This window comes from Cupressus sempervirens, chromosome 3 (assembly GCF_028749045.1).
Source record: "Cupressus sempervirens isolate cs-2001-9-10 chromosome 3, ASM2874904v1, whole genome shotgun sequence".
Classification (NCBI taxonomy): Eukaryota; Viridiplantae; Streptophyta; class Pinopsida; order Cupressales; family Cupressaceae; genus Cupressus; species Cupressus sempervirens.
The window spans coordinates 83,896,249-83,910,153 of record NC_143120.1 but is presented as its reverse complement, the minus strand read 5'-3'; the positions used below and the strand labels follow the sequence as shown (position 1 = coordinate 83,910,153).

At 35.1% G+C, this 13,905-nt stretch overlaps 1 protein-coding gene across 3 annotated transcripts in view; it reads right to left on the bottom strand.

Annotated features, from left to right (window-relative positions):
* Nucleotides 1-731: 731 nt before the first annotated feature.
* LOC149564892 (uncharacterized) overlaps nucleotides 732-13,905 on the bottom strand; it is a 46,329-nt gene continuing 33,155 nt past the window's right edge. Inside the window, exon 2 of one of the 3 annotated variants that reach the window (XM_089818436.1) lies at nucleotides 732-1,244. In XM_089818436.1, the coding sequence (XP_089674562.1) occupies nucleotides 1,216-1,244 (29 nt within the window). In that variant the 3' untranslated portion in view covers nucleotides 732-1,215. Of the gene's footprint in view, nucleotides 1,245-1,621; nucleotides 2,387-7,669; nucleotides 8,018-13,905 lie in introns of those variants that run through there. The other 2 variants (XM_089818434.1, XM_089818435.1) reach the window with 2 other exon arrangements.

The window sequence follows — 13,905 nt, the reverse complement described above, 5'->3', positions numbered from 1 at the left end:
CGAGGGGAAGATGGAGTTAGTAGTTGAGGCCGATCTTGATTCCAAAGAGAGACATCTTCGGAGATAGGTCATTAGGGAATTTGAGGAATATCTGGTGCAATTGGGGATTTGCCAATGGATGATGCTACTTGGGTGTTAGAGGATGTCTTGCAGCATCCAACTTTTCGATTGGTTGAGGACAGGCAATCTTGGGGAGGGCGGATTGTAATGTCCCCATTTTAGCTAGTATTAGTGGTTGAGTTAGCCCATTATTGCAACCCTCATTGGCTAATGTCTTGATTTGAGGGTCCTTGGATTGAGCTACTACATGAGCAGTGGAGACATCACTTTTCTTAAGTGTTACTTTGGATCAGGCCCCTACCTTTGCATTTAGTGTTTGGCTCATTTGAGGGGCTTAATGTTTATAATAAGTCAATTTTGCCTAGTTACCATTTTTTGTAGGGTACTTAGGTGTTTGGCTTTGATAGTGAATATCTAAATTCAGAGTTGACCTCTTGGAGGAATTTAATAGGCTAATCTGATGCTTATTAGTTATTAATTAAGTTCCACTAAATTAATAATACTTATAATAGTTTCTTATTAACTTTGTCATTTAATGAATATATAATGTGTTTTGAATGTGGGTGCCTAGTCTTGGAGGGAATTAAGTCTTAATTATGAATTCAATCTCTATCAAAAGAATTTTACTTTTTAAGCGATGTGACAAGTGAAGAAGCAGCTTCTTGGTTGACTTGTATGGCAGAAATATATAAGGCCAGATCTTAAAAAAATGATCCATACTAATACATTTGATAGTTGTCTTTGAACTAAGAATTTTCTTGTGTGCAAGGTTTTCAGAATTCGCAGCTTGGAAGAATAGAATTCTTCATGAGTTTTTGCAATCATAGATGGTGAAAGACCCATTGAATTTTGCAATCATCTATGGCTTCATCCAGGAGCCATGATTGTGATTAATTGCATTGAAATTGGAGAAGTTTGAATTAATTTTCATGAGCTATAATGCTGGCTTTGAAGTTGATAGACAGCATATAATAAATGCAGCTTCTGGATGAGAGTCTCTGACATTACTAAGGCAGCCATCCCTAGTTTTGCATCTGCATGAGCCTCCAGGCTTGACCCCAAACCTTTTGCATTGAACGTATGGTAATTGGGAGTTGATCTTTAATTCCAGATATTGGTGCCTTATAGTATTATTGCATTGTGCAGAGTTTGTGATCATTCTTGGCCAAATGATAAAGCTGCCTCTGCAATCAGGTTTTCATAAATTGTTGTTAATTTCATTTCTCGATTTTCAATAATTGCAAATACATGCATATACATTATATGTAGAATGAATTAGCATCAATTTGCAATAGATAGTTTATTTTCATGGATTGTTTTTATATGTTCAAAAACCCAAAAAAGTTTAAAATCTCAAAACTCAAAACAAAATTAAAATTTTCAAATGAAATCATTCAATCAATTGCCAGTAGCATAAGGGTAGAACTAGCATGGTTCTTACAAGATTACAAGAAGGTTGACCATGTCAAATGGATATTAGAATTCAAGTTGTAAGCTGGCTAAGGGAACAATAAAATGCAATAAGGTCCCATGCTAGAAGAATTTAGACCAAAACAAAGAATGAATCCAACCAGATAAGAGATAAACATAAAATACATAGGTCACATACAGCATGAACCCATCCAAATAATAGATAATAATTAAATACATAACCTGGACCTAAATCAAGAAGCATTATCCACTCCGAGAGAGAAAGAGAGAGCACGAACACGCTATACATAGCCCTGTGCCGAATCCACAATTACCGGAACAATGTCACCATCTCCGACTGTAGAAACACACTAGCTAATGAATCACTTAACTTGCCAACTAAATTCATAGCTCCACATGCCATGTCAAGAACACTAGCACATACTAATAGTCCACGCCAGAAGTTGTCACAATACATTTCTGGACCAGAAAAACAGTGAGAAGAATTGCGACACAAGGTGATATAGTTTCTGCATCACCATGAATGATTTACGAATCACCAAAGAATGCCACAACCAAAACCAAAGTGTGAATTCAGCTGCATAAGTATCAACACACTTTAGACCCTGATTTATGGAGCAGAAACCTTCCGAAGAGCACGAATGCAGAACTGCTATCAGCAATTGTAAAACTACTATCTACAACTGCCACTGAAACACAGACGTCCACACCACAGAGGCTTTTAGTCCTTAGATACAACACCGATGCACTGATAAACATCATCTTCACATGATCATGAGATGCATATCTGTCTTCCACACTCTTGTCTTCCACTGCCTTTTAGGTTTGGTACACAAACTTTCTTCTCCAAGTATAGCAGACTTCCGGACCAGTGTTTGATCAACCACAAACAACTCTGGAACGCAATGTTTGACATCAATGACAATAGACAACAAAACATAAATTTCCAACACACTATACATGATAATATTATAACAGATATCATATTGAGTGGATGTGCTTCTTGAACTATATAGTGTAAAGATGTCTTTGTTGAAAGATTTTCTGGTTAATGCTATCGGACACTTCAGTTGTCACTTTCTGCAAAGTTAAAATTTCGATAGATGCCAAGGGTAATTGTGTATTTTGGTTTGGTTGAGCATATACAAGAAAGTTAGAAGTAAAATAATTGCAGATAAGGCAAACACTGTTATGCACAAATACATCAAAATAGTGTTACAAAACTTTGCTTTTATTGCTCATATTGTAGTCACAAGTTGCAACTATAATTTGGAACTTTTATTGTAATATATTAGTCGTCTATGTATGTATAGCATCTATTTTGCTTTAAAAATGTGTGTGTAGGCTCAGAGTTATCCAATGCCTCAATGAATGGGGATCTATTCTCCACATTAATAGTACACAACTCAAATAATTTGAACATGTTAATAGATGATGGATAGAGACGGAGACACACCAAGACATGTTGGAGAAAATATTCTCCCTACCTCATTCATCTAATGCAATACTCTTCCTCAAGGATCTTTTGTAGCTGAAGTATTAATCGTTGTCAGGATGTTAAGGATGACAGTTGAGATTCAAGATTATATCCTTCATAAGGGGCATACCAATGTGTCTCAAATGATTGTTGAAGTTTAAAAAAATTCACGTTGTCCGTTTCATAAATTTTGTGGTTCTAGGTCTAATTTAAAAACAAATGAAATCCAACATAGAGACACAGACAATTGGAGATTCTACTATTTCTTTATGAAAGGAGTGTAAATAATTTCATAGCTACAGAATTTCTTGTCAGTGCGATTTCGGAGATTTTTACTGGATGTTTATTCACAAAGAAAGCAGACTACCTCTTTTCTTGTTTAAAAGATAATGAATAACCCCATTTGACAATGGAAGCTTGGCCTATGGAAAGTTAGAATGAGAATTGATAATAATTAAAGAAAATGGTCTGTAATATCATCATTGCACTAATTTAGATAGTTGGTACCATCGTTATAGTGCTAGTTTAGAAGTTATCTTTTTCTGAAGATGGAGCAAAGGAATCTATGAAAGCCTGGAACTAAATCTTATTTGTGAGTCCTACCCATTGTTGAAAAACTTGAACTCGACGATAATTCGGCAGGCCCAAAACTTTTAATAACATGGGACTTGGAAAAACTCAGCATTTTATATACATAAATATTTAAAGATATTCTTCAAAAACATACATTATTAAATTTGTTGAGCATATTAAAATATTTTCCATCATATATGATTCAAAATTAGAATTTACCACACGCTATAGACGAAAAACAAGTTCAACTCTAAATGAGTTATAATGTCCCTTCCACCAGCCATGTCATACATAATAGTTGCTTCATCTAAAGAGATTTTTGGCAAGTTGTGCAATACTAAGTAGGCACACTCAATAGTTATATCCAAATTCTTCATCAACCCCTAATTGTAATCAAGTTTTTCGTTTGATAAATTCCAATAACTAGTAGGGATTTGGGAGTGAGCCCTCTAATGAGGTTGAGGGCTAGTTCCTCTCATGGGGTTCTTAATGCAACGCCCCTAGTGGGGTCAAGGGGCAGCACACCTTCTGTTGGTTTTGGAGCAACTCCTCTAACAGGGGGCACATGCAGCACCTCTTATCGTGACACAGAGTGGGGCTGTTGAGCAGGCCACTGTTGCCAAGCCTAAGTTTAAGGCCTTTAAAATATTCACCACCAATGAAGATTGTGGTTTTTAAACTGTAAGCAAAATTAGTAAAATATCATAAATTTGGAAGAGTTTGTAATCCTAACTTGGGGTCGTTTGCCGTTACTCACAATATAGAAAAAATTGCTTGGAGTTTTTGTTACAAGTCTAGAGTTTTTGGAGATTTTTCAACCATGGTCCTAACAAAGAAAATTTGCAATGTAGTAGAGCTGTATCCTAATGATGCAAATGTGTAATCAATAACAGCCACATTTAGTTTACAATTATGTTAAATGTTTTCCAGCACATAACCAGATTTGCTAAACAATCATTAAAGAAAGAGTTCATCAAGATTGTCACTAGTTCTTTTGATGGTAAGCAACAATTTGTTATGACAAAGAAGTTGGTAGTTACCATCACAATGGTAATGATCTTGCTAAATGATAGTATCGTTATAATAATAGTTTAGAATGTTGATATCAGGTAGCAGTTTTATGGTACTAGCTTAGAATCTTGATTTTTTTAATTGTCAAGAAGGAATAAAGAGAAATGTCTGAAAATTTGAAATTTTAGCTTTTGATGTGTCCTAATGATGAAACGGTTGTTGATGTCCGTTTTGTACCACTACATAACATATAGCAATTGAACACTTGATATGGAATATCAATCCTCAATTCCTCTCTTGAAAAATTAATACTTATGAAGACATAAGCAAAACTCCAATGTTCCTTACACTTGTGGATACTAACTCAATATATTGATGTGATTTTTTGGTAATCACGTAGGCAGCTTTACGCTATTTATTCAAGGACAACTTGAACTTTTCGTGTGATGGTGGTGATGATGATGGTATGAGTGCCAGATGATGTTGATGGTTGCGACAATAGGGGTGATAATGCTTTAATGACTTTTACCTTCCTAACTTTCTTAGAATGAAGTCCAACTACTGAACTACTTGCTATTCTACTCCTACTCCTATGAATGGGAAGATTAGCAAATGGACGAGAATCGAATCTAATGAAAGTTAACCAACGGCTCAACCTCCATAGATGCAATGATTCAAGGGAAAATGACTAGTTTACCACACAAGGTTTCCTAACAAGCTGCTAGGATGCTAGTGGCCTAGTTATTGATTCTTATCAAACATCCACTAATACTACCATGCAACTATCCATCTACTCTTAATCTTACTTAACAACTTCTTGAAATGAAATCTACTTTTACAGCTTCAAAGCAAATCTAATTCTAACTATTGGAAGTAGAAACCATGCAGTAGTACCAAATGTTCTTCATCACCATGCAAGTCACAACAATGATAAAGAAAAGTGATTTTGGCATTATCTTAGCAACAATCTTCTCCGACCCCTTACAAATGAGAGTGAATGGCATTATATAGAGGCCAAAATTTACAACCAACGCTAGAGATAAAGAGGCAAAATCAACGATTCAGATTGGACCCTAGAAACCCTAATTAGGGTTGCCATCATTCGACCAATTACATGAGGGTACCAACTTTGTGGGCCAATGAGAAAATTATAGTAATTTGTTAGCCAATGAGAACACAGGGCACTTGGCATGATTTGATTGCATGCATAGGAAATTGCCACCTCATCAACCTTATCTTATAATATTATTTTATCTTTGAGATGAGGTGAAGCCTTGGATGCTTGAGCTCATCCTTAGAAACTTTCTCATCACCACTTGAACTTGCTTGTACCTGATGTCTTGACTTTGAAAGGGAGAGGTCTCCATGCACTTGGTTGTAATCCTGCCTTGGCCTTGGTGGCTTGCCCAGACATGAACCTCCTTGCAATTTGAGAGTCTTGCTTTTGGCCACCACCTTGAAATTGAACTTTACCTTTTTCAACCTTTCGTATTTCTTTCCTCCTTCATTGTCCTTGCCTTCCTTAACCTTCCTGGTCTTTTCTAACCTTCTTATTCGAATTTGGTTTGCATGAATAGCCAAGCCTTGCCTAGCCTCAAATATTTTTAAATCACTTCCTCCAAATTTGCTCTTCCTTGAAATTCACTCTTCTTTGAGATTCACTTTTCAATTTTCACCACCTCTAAATCAAATAAAAGAGGTAGGACCCCATATAGAATTGTTTTTATTTTGCACTGTCCTAAGTTGTAACTCTAAATTTTCGCTTATAATCCTAGCCCAATCAAATATTCTCTTTCCATTTTAAATTTTATCAATAAAATAATACATCTAGTTTTTGAATTGCATACCTTGAGCTAAGCCCATGATCTAAGTGAGAAGCACAATGAGATCGCCATATTCTGATTTGAAGTCTGACACGGTAAGCCTTGATGACCTAATGACTCCTTTCCTGCCCTCATGTAGCCAATCCTGCTTTAGATGAATGAAATAAGCCTTATGGTTATCCTGAAATGACTTGGCCGCTTGTTCCATCATTACTACTGTCATGCTTTTGTATTGAGAGATGTTAAATGCTTCTTCGATCACTTGTCTACCAATGTTGGCCAACACTCTCTTCCCTTCATAAAAAATGATGGATTTACTAACCAAATTAAACTTGGATGCACATTCCATGACCAATTTTGGATAAGGTAAGGTAGGAGGGAAGGCCACCGCGTGTACAATTTTGCTTTTATAAATCTTCTTTGCCATGGGGGATTGTTCTTCCTTTAGTCTGTCTTTGAGTTGTATCATGTTCACTATACCGATATTGGTATCACTTATTCACCTCACTTTCGAGAAAAAAGTGGTCTTAGGCATCATATCTTCCTTGTCTTTTTTAGTATTTGTTCCCTTGGGGTTCTTGCTTGCATTAACATCTACCATCCTAAACACTTATTTCTGCCCCTTCGTTCTAAGTGATATGGACTACCCTTATCGATCTCCAACCTTCTTTCTATCAATGGATTCTAACTTATTTCTGCCTTGCTAAGTCCTATCACTACACTTATCAATCTCTAATCTTCAACCTAGGGGTGGGATTACCACTTATTTTGTCTTCTTCGTTACCTTAGGATGAATTACACTTATATCTCCTAGCTTCATTCCTAGGGTGGTCTAGCTTATTTCTGTCTCACTAAATGTCCTATCATGGATTCTACACTTATCTCTCCAAACTTCAACCTATAGATGGAATGATGAAGTGGTGGATGATGAATGCAAGAAGAACATAAGGGAAACAAAATCAAGCAAGAAGGAGTAAAATCCGCTTTTAAACCAGCCTTTAGCTCTAAAATGCATTGAATTTTACATTGATTTTGCCTTTACCAATAGTTGAGACTCCTTTTGAAGTTCGGATCAAACTTTGAAAAAATTCAAGCCTCCTTGCAAAAAAATCAGAATTTCAATCTTATTGAAACCGCCCACACTTGCCCAAAAATCAGATCTTCAATTATGTATCCTCTACCAAATAAACTTGCCTAGATCTAAAATTGAAATTGCAGCTCTAGCAAGAAAATCAGATTCCTCAAAAATTGCCAAACAAGAAGAAAGCACTTAGATTTGCCCCAACAAACTTGCTAAGGTTTGAAATTCGCTCAATTTAGAGGAAAGAGAATGCCAAACACATAAAAATCTGCTCCTCAAGGAAAATCGGATAGGGCAGAAAATTGCCTTCTTTTGTGAAAAAATCGCCAACCAAGAAAATATTTTGGTCTGCTCCATCATTGCCAAGGCTCAAATCTGCCCTCCAAAAATCGCCAAAACATAGAACTGCCCTTCCTTAGAAAATTGCCAAGCAAGAGAAGAAAGTTGCTCCAAAAAAAAGTCACCAAAAAAGAGAAGGCTGTGATGGAATGAAGAAATGTGAGAGGGAGGAGCCCTCTTATACCACTTTCCTTTTACTCCTCCAAGTTGGCCGAGGAGCACCTATAGGAGAAGACAATTAAATTAGCATTTCATTAATGGTCCCAATTTAAATGCCAAGCCAAAATTAATTTTGCCTATAGTGAAATTTGCATATTTAATTGCTGGTTAGGACCAAAAATTGCAAAATAAAATTCAGAAAGCCTTGGAGATGTTAAAATTTCCATTTAATAACATCTTGGTAGTTAAAATATCATTTAAAATCGGATTTAACAAGCTAAAAATGATTTTTCAATTTTAATTTACAATTTTTTTTTAAAATATTTTTAAAATCTTCAAGACAATTTTAACCAATTTAATGCAAAATTTTGCAATTTTATCTATTTTTGATTTTGCAATGCAATTTTAATTTTTTAACCAAAATAAATCACCTCTCTAGCATCCAAAATCAACTTTTGTCCGAAGATTAAGGCAAAATATTTAGGAGTTCATGGTAGTCTGATCTTCATCTGGGAGAAACACAAGGAGTTCACATCATCTGTTATCAATCGTCAATTCAAGTCTTGTTCGGCAATTAACATCTAATAATGCTCTGAATTTGTTGCAGGTTTAATGAACATGCATGGGAGAGGAAAGGCATGTCCAGATATGAAGTGTGGGATTCATTCACACATTGAGCGAATAATGAAATTGGGCATCAATTAAAATTGAAGTTGTAACAACTTGGTTTGAGGCACGGCTGCGAAACTACATTCCATGCCTGAAACGATATACAACTAATTTAGTATCAGTAAATAACGGCATAGGATTAGTTGTTTTTATGGAGTGACACTATTTTTGAAGGAACCTTTTTGTTCCTATATAAATATAAGATGCAAATGATAAACAAAAGAACACACAGCAATGATTTTGTAAGGACATACTTTGACAGCAGCATTATCATTTTTAATATAAAAGGAGCGGCGAACAGTTTTGAGAAAGGAGATAGAAGCAGAAATACAATTACAGGCAATTGAATTGATGTTCCAATCTTTGTATGAAAAATAAAGACCTGATGCTTTGTGCTTTTATAAGGCAAGGAAGCAATACACAGATAAGTTTGTCTTTTATAGTCACTAAAATAATCTGTGAATAATCTTAAATATTTGATTGTAAAGTAGATTAATTGCAGTATTTCAAGTTTGATTAACAGAGATATAAAGAAATATTTAATTGTTTCCTTATCATTGTCTGGTTGGTCTTCCCTCTGCAGAAGTTAAAACTCAATCTGGACTAACTTGGAATTGCATATACAATGATCCTTTACATTTTGATAATTAGATTGTTGGTGGTATTAAAACTTACTGTCCTATAAAGCTGTACACAACTTTGATGATATTGACTCTATTGCCCATATAAATAAGGCAATATTGTAATCATCTGATTCATAGCTTGGACGTTGACAATAACTTTCTATAATTTCTTTTCAAAGAATTGATTCACTTACTGTCATAATTTATAAACATTCTTACTTACAAGCATTCCTACTTTCAAGCAATTATAAGTGTTCTTACATATTATTCAAGTTGTGCACACTAAAGGTCTTCTTAATTTCTTGCCATTTGGAAGAGTGTTTGGTTGTATTTGTGATAAGATTGTTTGCTATAAAAAGACAGCCTAGAGGAGCTGTCTCAGGAATAGGCGTACCTGCCTTGGCCCTGCGGAGCCAGAAATGCAGATGACTTGGACCAGATTAATCAGTCCTATCAATTTGGCCATAACCAGTTGGAATCCCAGCATTGAGTTGGCAAGGCTCATAGGATTTCAATCTGTGGTTTTGGGAACCAACAGATTGGCGACTCTACTGGGGAAGAGTTACAATATAAACCTTAAGAAGTTTCTGAGTTCAGACCAGTAGAGAGAGCTTAACATTTACTTGCTGATTGAAGTATCTTAATAATTGATATAAGTTGAATTTTGAAGAGTACTGATATTTTAATCCAACACATAGAAGTTAGTATTCATTTGTTTATTGAAGCATTTTTACAATTCAATTTTTTTTTTTTTTGAAGTTTTGATATTTTTCGAAGCATTTAAATCTGATATAGAAGAGATCCTGATCTTTCTTAAAGTTCTGATTTTGTTTCAGGTTATATATACCTTCAACAATTTTGTTTCAAATCAGAATTTTTGTGATTTGTACCCTGCTGAGGAAGAACTGAAGATATTTATTTTCTTTTCCCTTAAAGAGGGTGGCGACTCTATGATAAATATAGTCTTTCATGAATGATCAATTAATTTGCATAAAAAGAAAGAAAGGACATAGAATTTTTTTCCTGAAGTAAATGTGGGGAAGAAGATTGGTTAATAAGGAACAAGATAATTTCACACAATTAGACTTCAGCAGGAAGCAACGAAAGAACAAAACTAAGGAACCAAACATGATTTATTCAGGATATAGAAACTTCCATGAAAGGACTAACAGACAGAATAATTACAAAGTAGGAACTAACTCAAATCATTACAGTCCTGCAAAGGAAGATGAGAACTTTAATCCGTTTTTCCAAATCCCTATGCCGAGCATGAACCTCAATGTGAAATAACCTGGTTAGAAGAGGAAGAGGATGAAGAATTACAACAATGGAATGCAATCTTTAAGAAGATGGCTGATGTTTCAAACCAAGAAGATAAAATGGCAAAGATACTTAAAAGAATACTTGATTATATCCTTGAGAAGATGGGAATATCAAAGGATTAAATTGTATCTCCACAAAGAAAGAAAAATAACGGAGAAAAAAGGAAAGATAAATGGAGAGAAGAAGGAAGAGAATCTAATCAAGAGGGCGCAAATAAAATACCTAAGTATAATCCTTCTCACAAGAAAAATCTAGATCCACTCTTTTCCACTAGTCATATGAATCCTCTATTCAACCATGCAGATAATAGGAATGGAGGAGCAAATCAGAATGATAGCTTTTAAAGATGTCATGGTAATAACCGAAATACTGGAAATTAAGGAGAGCATAATGGAGGTATTCCACAAAATGGTAGTTTTTCTCGCAATCCAAACCCAGGGCATCCATATGGTGGAAATCAAGTTTACAGAGGCGCGGGGAATATTACTCATCATAACCAAGGCTATGGAATGCATAATCAAGGAGCAAGAAATCATATCACAAGGCAGCCTATGATTACTGAAATTATATAGACAATTGGATTTTAATGGGATAAGAGGATACCCAAATCCAATTTCTAATGAATTAAGGGCTGTTATTCTAAAATTCTCTGGTAATGGGACTGAATCTGCAGAGCAAAATGTAATCAACCTTAATAGTACAATTAAAGAGTTGAATGAGGATCATGAAGATATTTTCATGAAACTTTTTGTTCAATCTTTAACACAAGATGCTGCTAAATGGTTTAGAAGTCTTCCTAATAGGTCTATAACCGAATGGTGTGATTTTGCTGATCAATTTATAGAACAGTTTGAAGATCACAATGACACTTCATTTGCTTCACATGAATAATAAGTATCAAAAAGAACATGAACGAATCAGCCGTAGAATTCAACAAGCGATTCAATAAGGTATTGAAGAGAATCCCAAAAGAAATTAGACCGGTTGATTCATTCTTAATTGACTTTTATCTTAGTGTATTTGACAACAAAACACATTATGAGATAAGATCTCATAGACCTAGTTCTTTACAACTAGCTTTCAAGATTGCTATGACAATAGAGAATGATAGAAAGGCAGCTGGCAAGGTGAGCAAAAGGGATGATGTAAAACTTTATAATCCTAGAGCCCTAAAGAAGGATGAACTAAAGGAGATTATGGATATGTTAAAAGATATGAAAATGAAGTAAAGTAGAAATGAAAGGCCACCATTTCAAAGAAATGTTACACTGAAATTGTAGGATATGCCCTATCATACTAATTGGAAAGATGGGAAACTAGAGAAGCCTAATTACACCAAGGATACTCCTGATCCTTTGAAAAAAGTGAACTACATGGTTGAAAATGGGCCATGCTGTAAAGCCCGCAGATTACCTCATGCAGCTGACCATTGTGTTGTTGCACAATCAATTCTAGAAGAGGAAAATCAAGAGACAAAAGATCAACATACCATAAATACTTTGTCATCTGAACCTTTTTGGGGTAGAGATGATGAAGTGATGCAAGAGCATCTTGGGTCTTTGAGCAATCTTGCATCAACCAAAAATATTTATAGTTTTTTTGTTCCAGTCCGTTGTTTGTGAAGTAGTTGATGTTGCTTTTGTTTTCAGGTTATGCATAACTGTAATCATGTCACGGACCTCTCCTAGATCCTTTTCCTAAGTGCACAATGTAATGTCCCCATTTTTAGCAGGTTCCTATAGTTGGCCAGGTCAATTCACCATTGCAACCCTCATGAGTTCACAGTAGGATTTGAGGGTCTCAATTGTATGATTATAGGCTTTCCAGCAGCCTATGGTGTGTTTTGGCTCCATTTGAGGGACTTACTATTTATAGTAAGTCAATATGTTGGTCTCGATGAACTCAATTGAGTCAAAGGAGTTGGAGGATGCTTTCAGTATTTATTTTGGGCTCCAAGAATCTTGAAGGGAGTGTCTATTTATAATGAGTCACCCTGTTAGGTTCATTCATCGTCTTTCATCATCAGGATCGCTTTGGTGTTGTCAGATTTTGATTTCGATGCTTCTTCAATTGTTTTTCGCAAAATGGGTGAATTATTATTATTATTCATCTAAATACGCCGAGGTTGTTATTTTTGTTGGTGTTGTTGGTTGGTCACCTCAGTATAATAGCTCGTCGGAACCAACATGAAAAGTTTAAAATCATGGGAACAAGAAACAGTAGCCTTACGTGTCAAAATTTGAAGTTATGGTGGAAAAGCTCATTTTCGGAGCCAAAAGCAATTAATAAATTAGTTTATAATGGCACTTTATTATGTTTTAATGTTGTGTGTGGGAAGCTTCTTAAGTGAAGTTCATTTGGGATACTTTGTGCCATTTGGAGATTATAAATATAAGCCCATTTGATGAGTGAAGCATCTGATTGATTATTTTCTTTTGTTGCCTGCGAAGAGTTTCTGAGTTTACCAATTTCTTTGCCCTTGCTCAAGTATAAGAGTTTGGAATTAAGAAGTGCTTGGTATTCACAGCTAAGGTATTGTGAATTAATTATGAGAATTGTCTTAATTAAATTATAGTATTTCCTGACTGTTATGTACTGTACCTGGGAATTGCAGTGTGGCTGGAGAATTTGTAATTTGGAATGTCATTATTGTCTACTAGAGAATTTGTAATTTGGAACACCGTTATTGTCTACTGTCTGGCATGGTTATAAGAGGAATGTATTGTGGCTGTCCCTATATTTGGCAGCAATTTCAAACTTTGTGGAAGGTTGCAATCAATTATTGTGGGGTAGTGATCAGGTTTTAGAGCACCTGTGATTATAAGCAAGAAGCATGTTTTTTGAACCTGCGAGTAAATTGGATTATTTATTGAGAGTTGTGATCCATATTTAATCTGTTAAAAGTCAATTTCCAAGTTCATTATTGCATGCTTGCAAATTTCCAGAAGTCAATTTTTAAATTGGATATTCGTAGCATTGCCATCAATTATAAAATTACTTTTGAATTGTTTAGTGGTGTTCATTTGTCCAAGTTGATAAAGACTAAATCAATTAAAATTGTGAGCAATTGACTGTGACTTTAAAGCATTATTTATTGAGTGATAATAATTTGCCTGCCAAATGTGTGACAAAATATAAAACTGTTGATTAGCAAAAGCAAATTGATGTTTGTTAAGGATATAGCCGGATAGGGGTTATTACAGGCAAATTCTTATGTTAGATATTTGCGGTCTTGTTTTCCTGTTGTTTCCACTTGCGTAGCATATTGATCTGACTGGCATAGTTCTGATTGCTTATGTGGCATCTTGTGCAGTTAGGAGCCAACTCCTAACACAC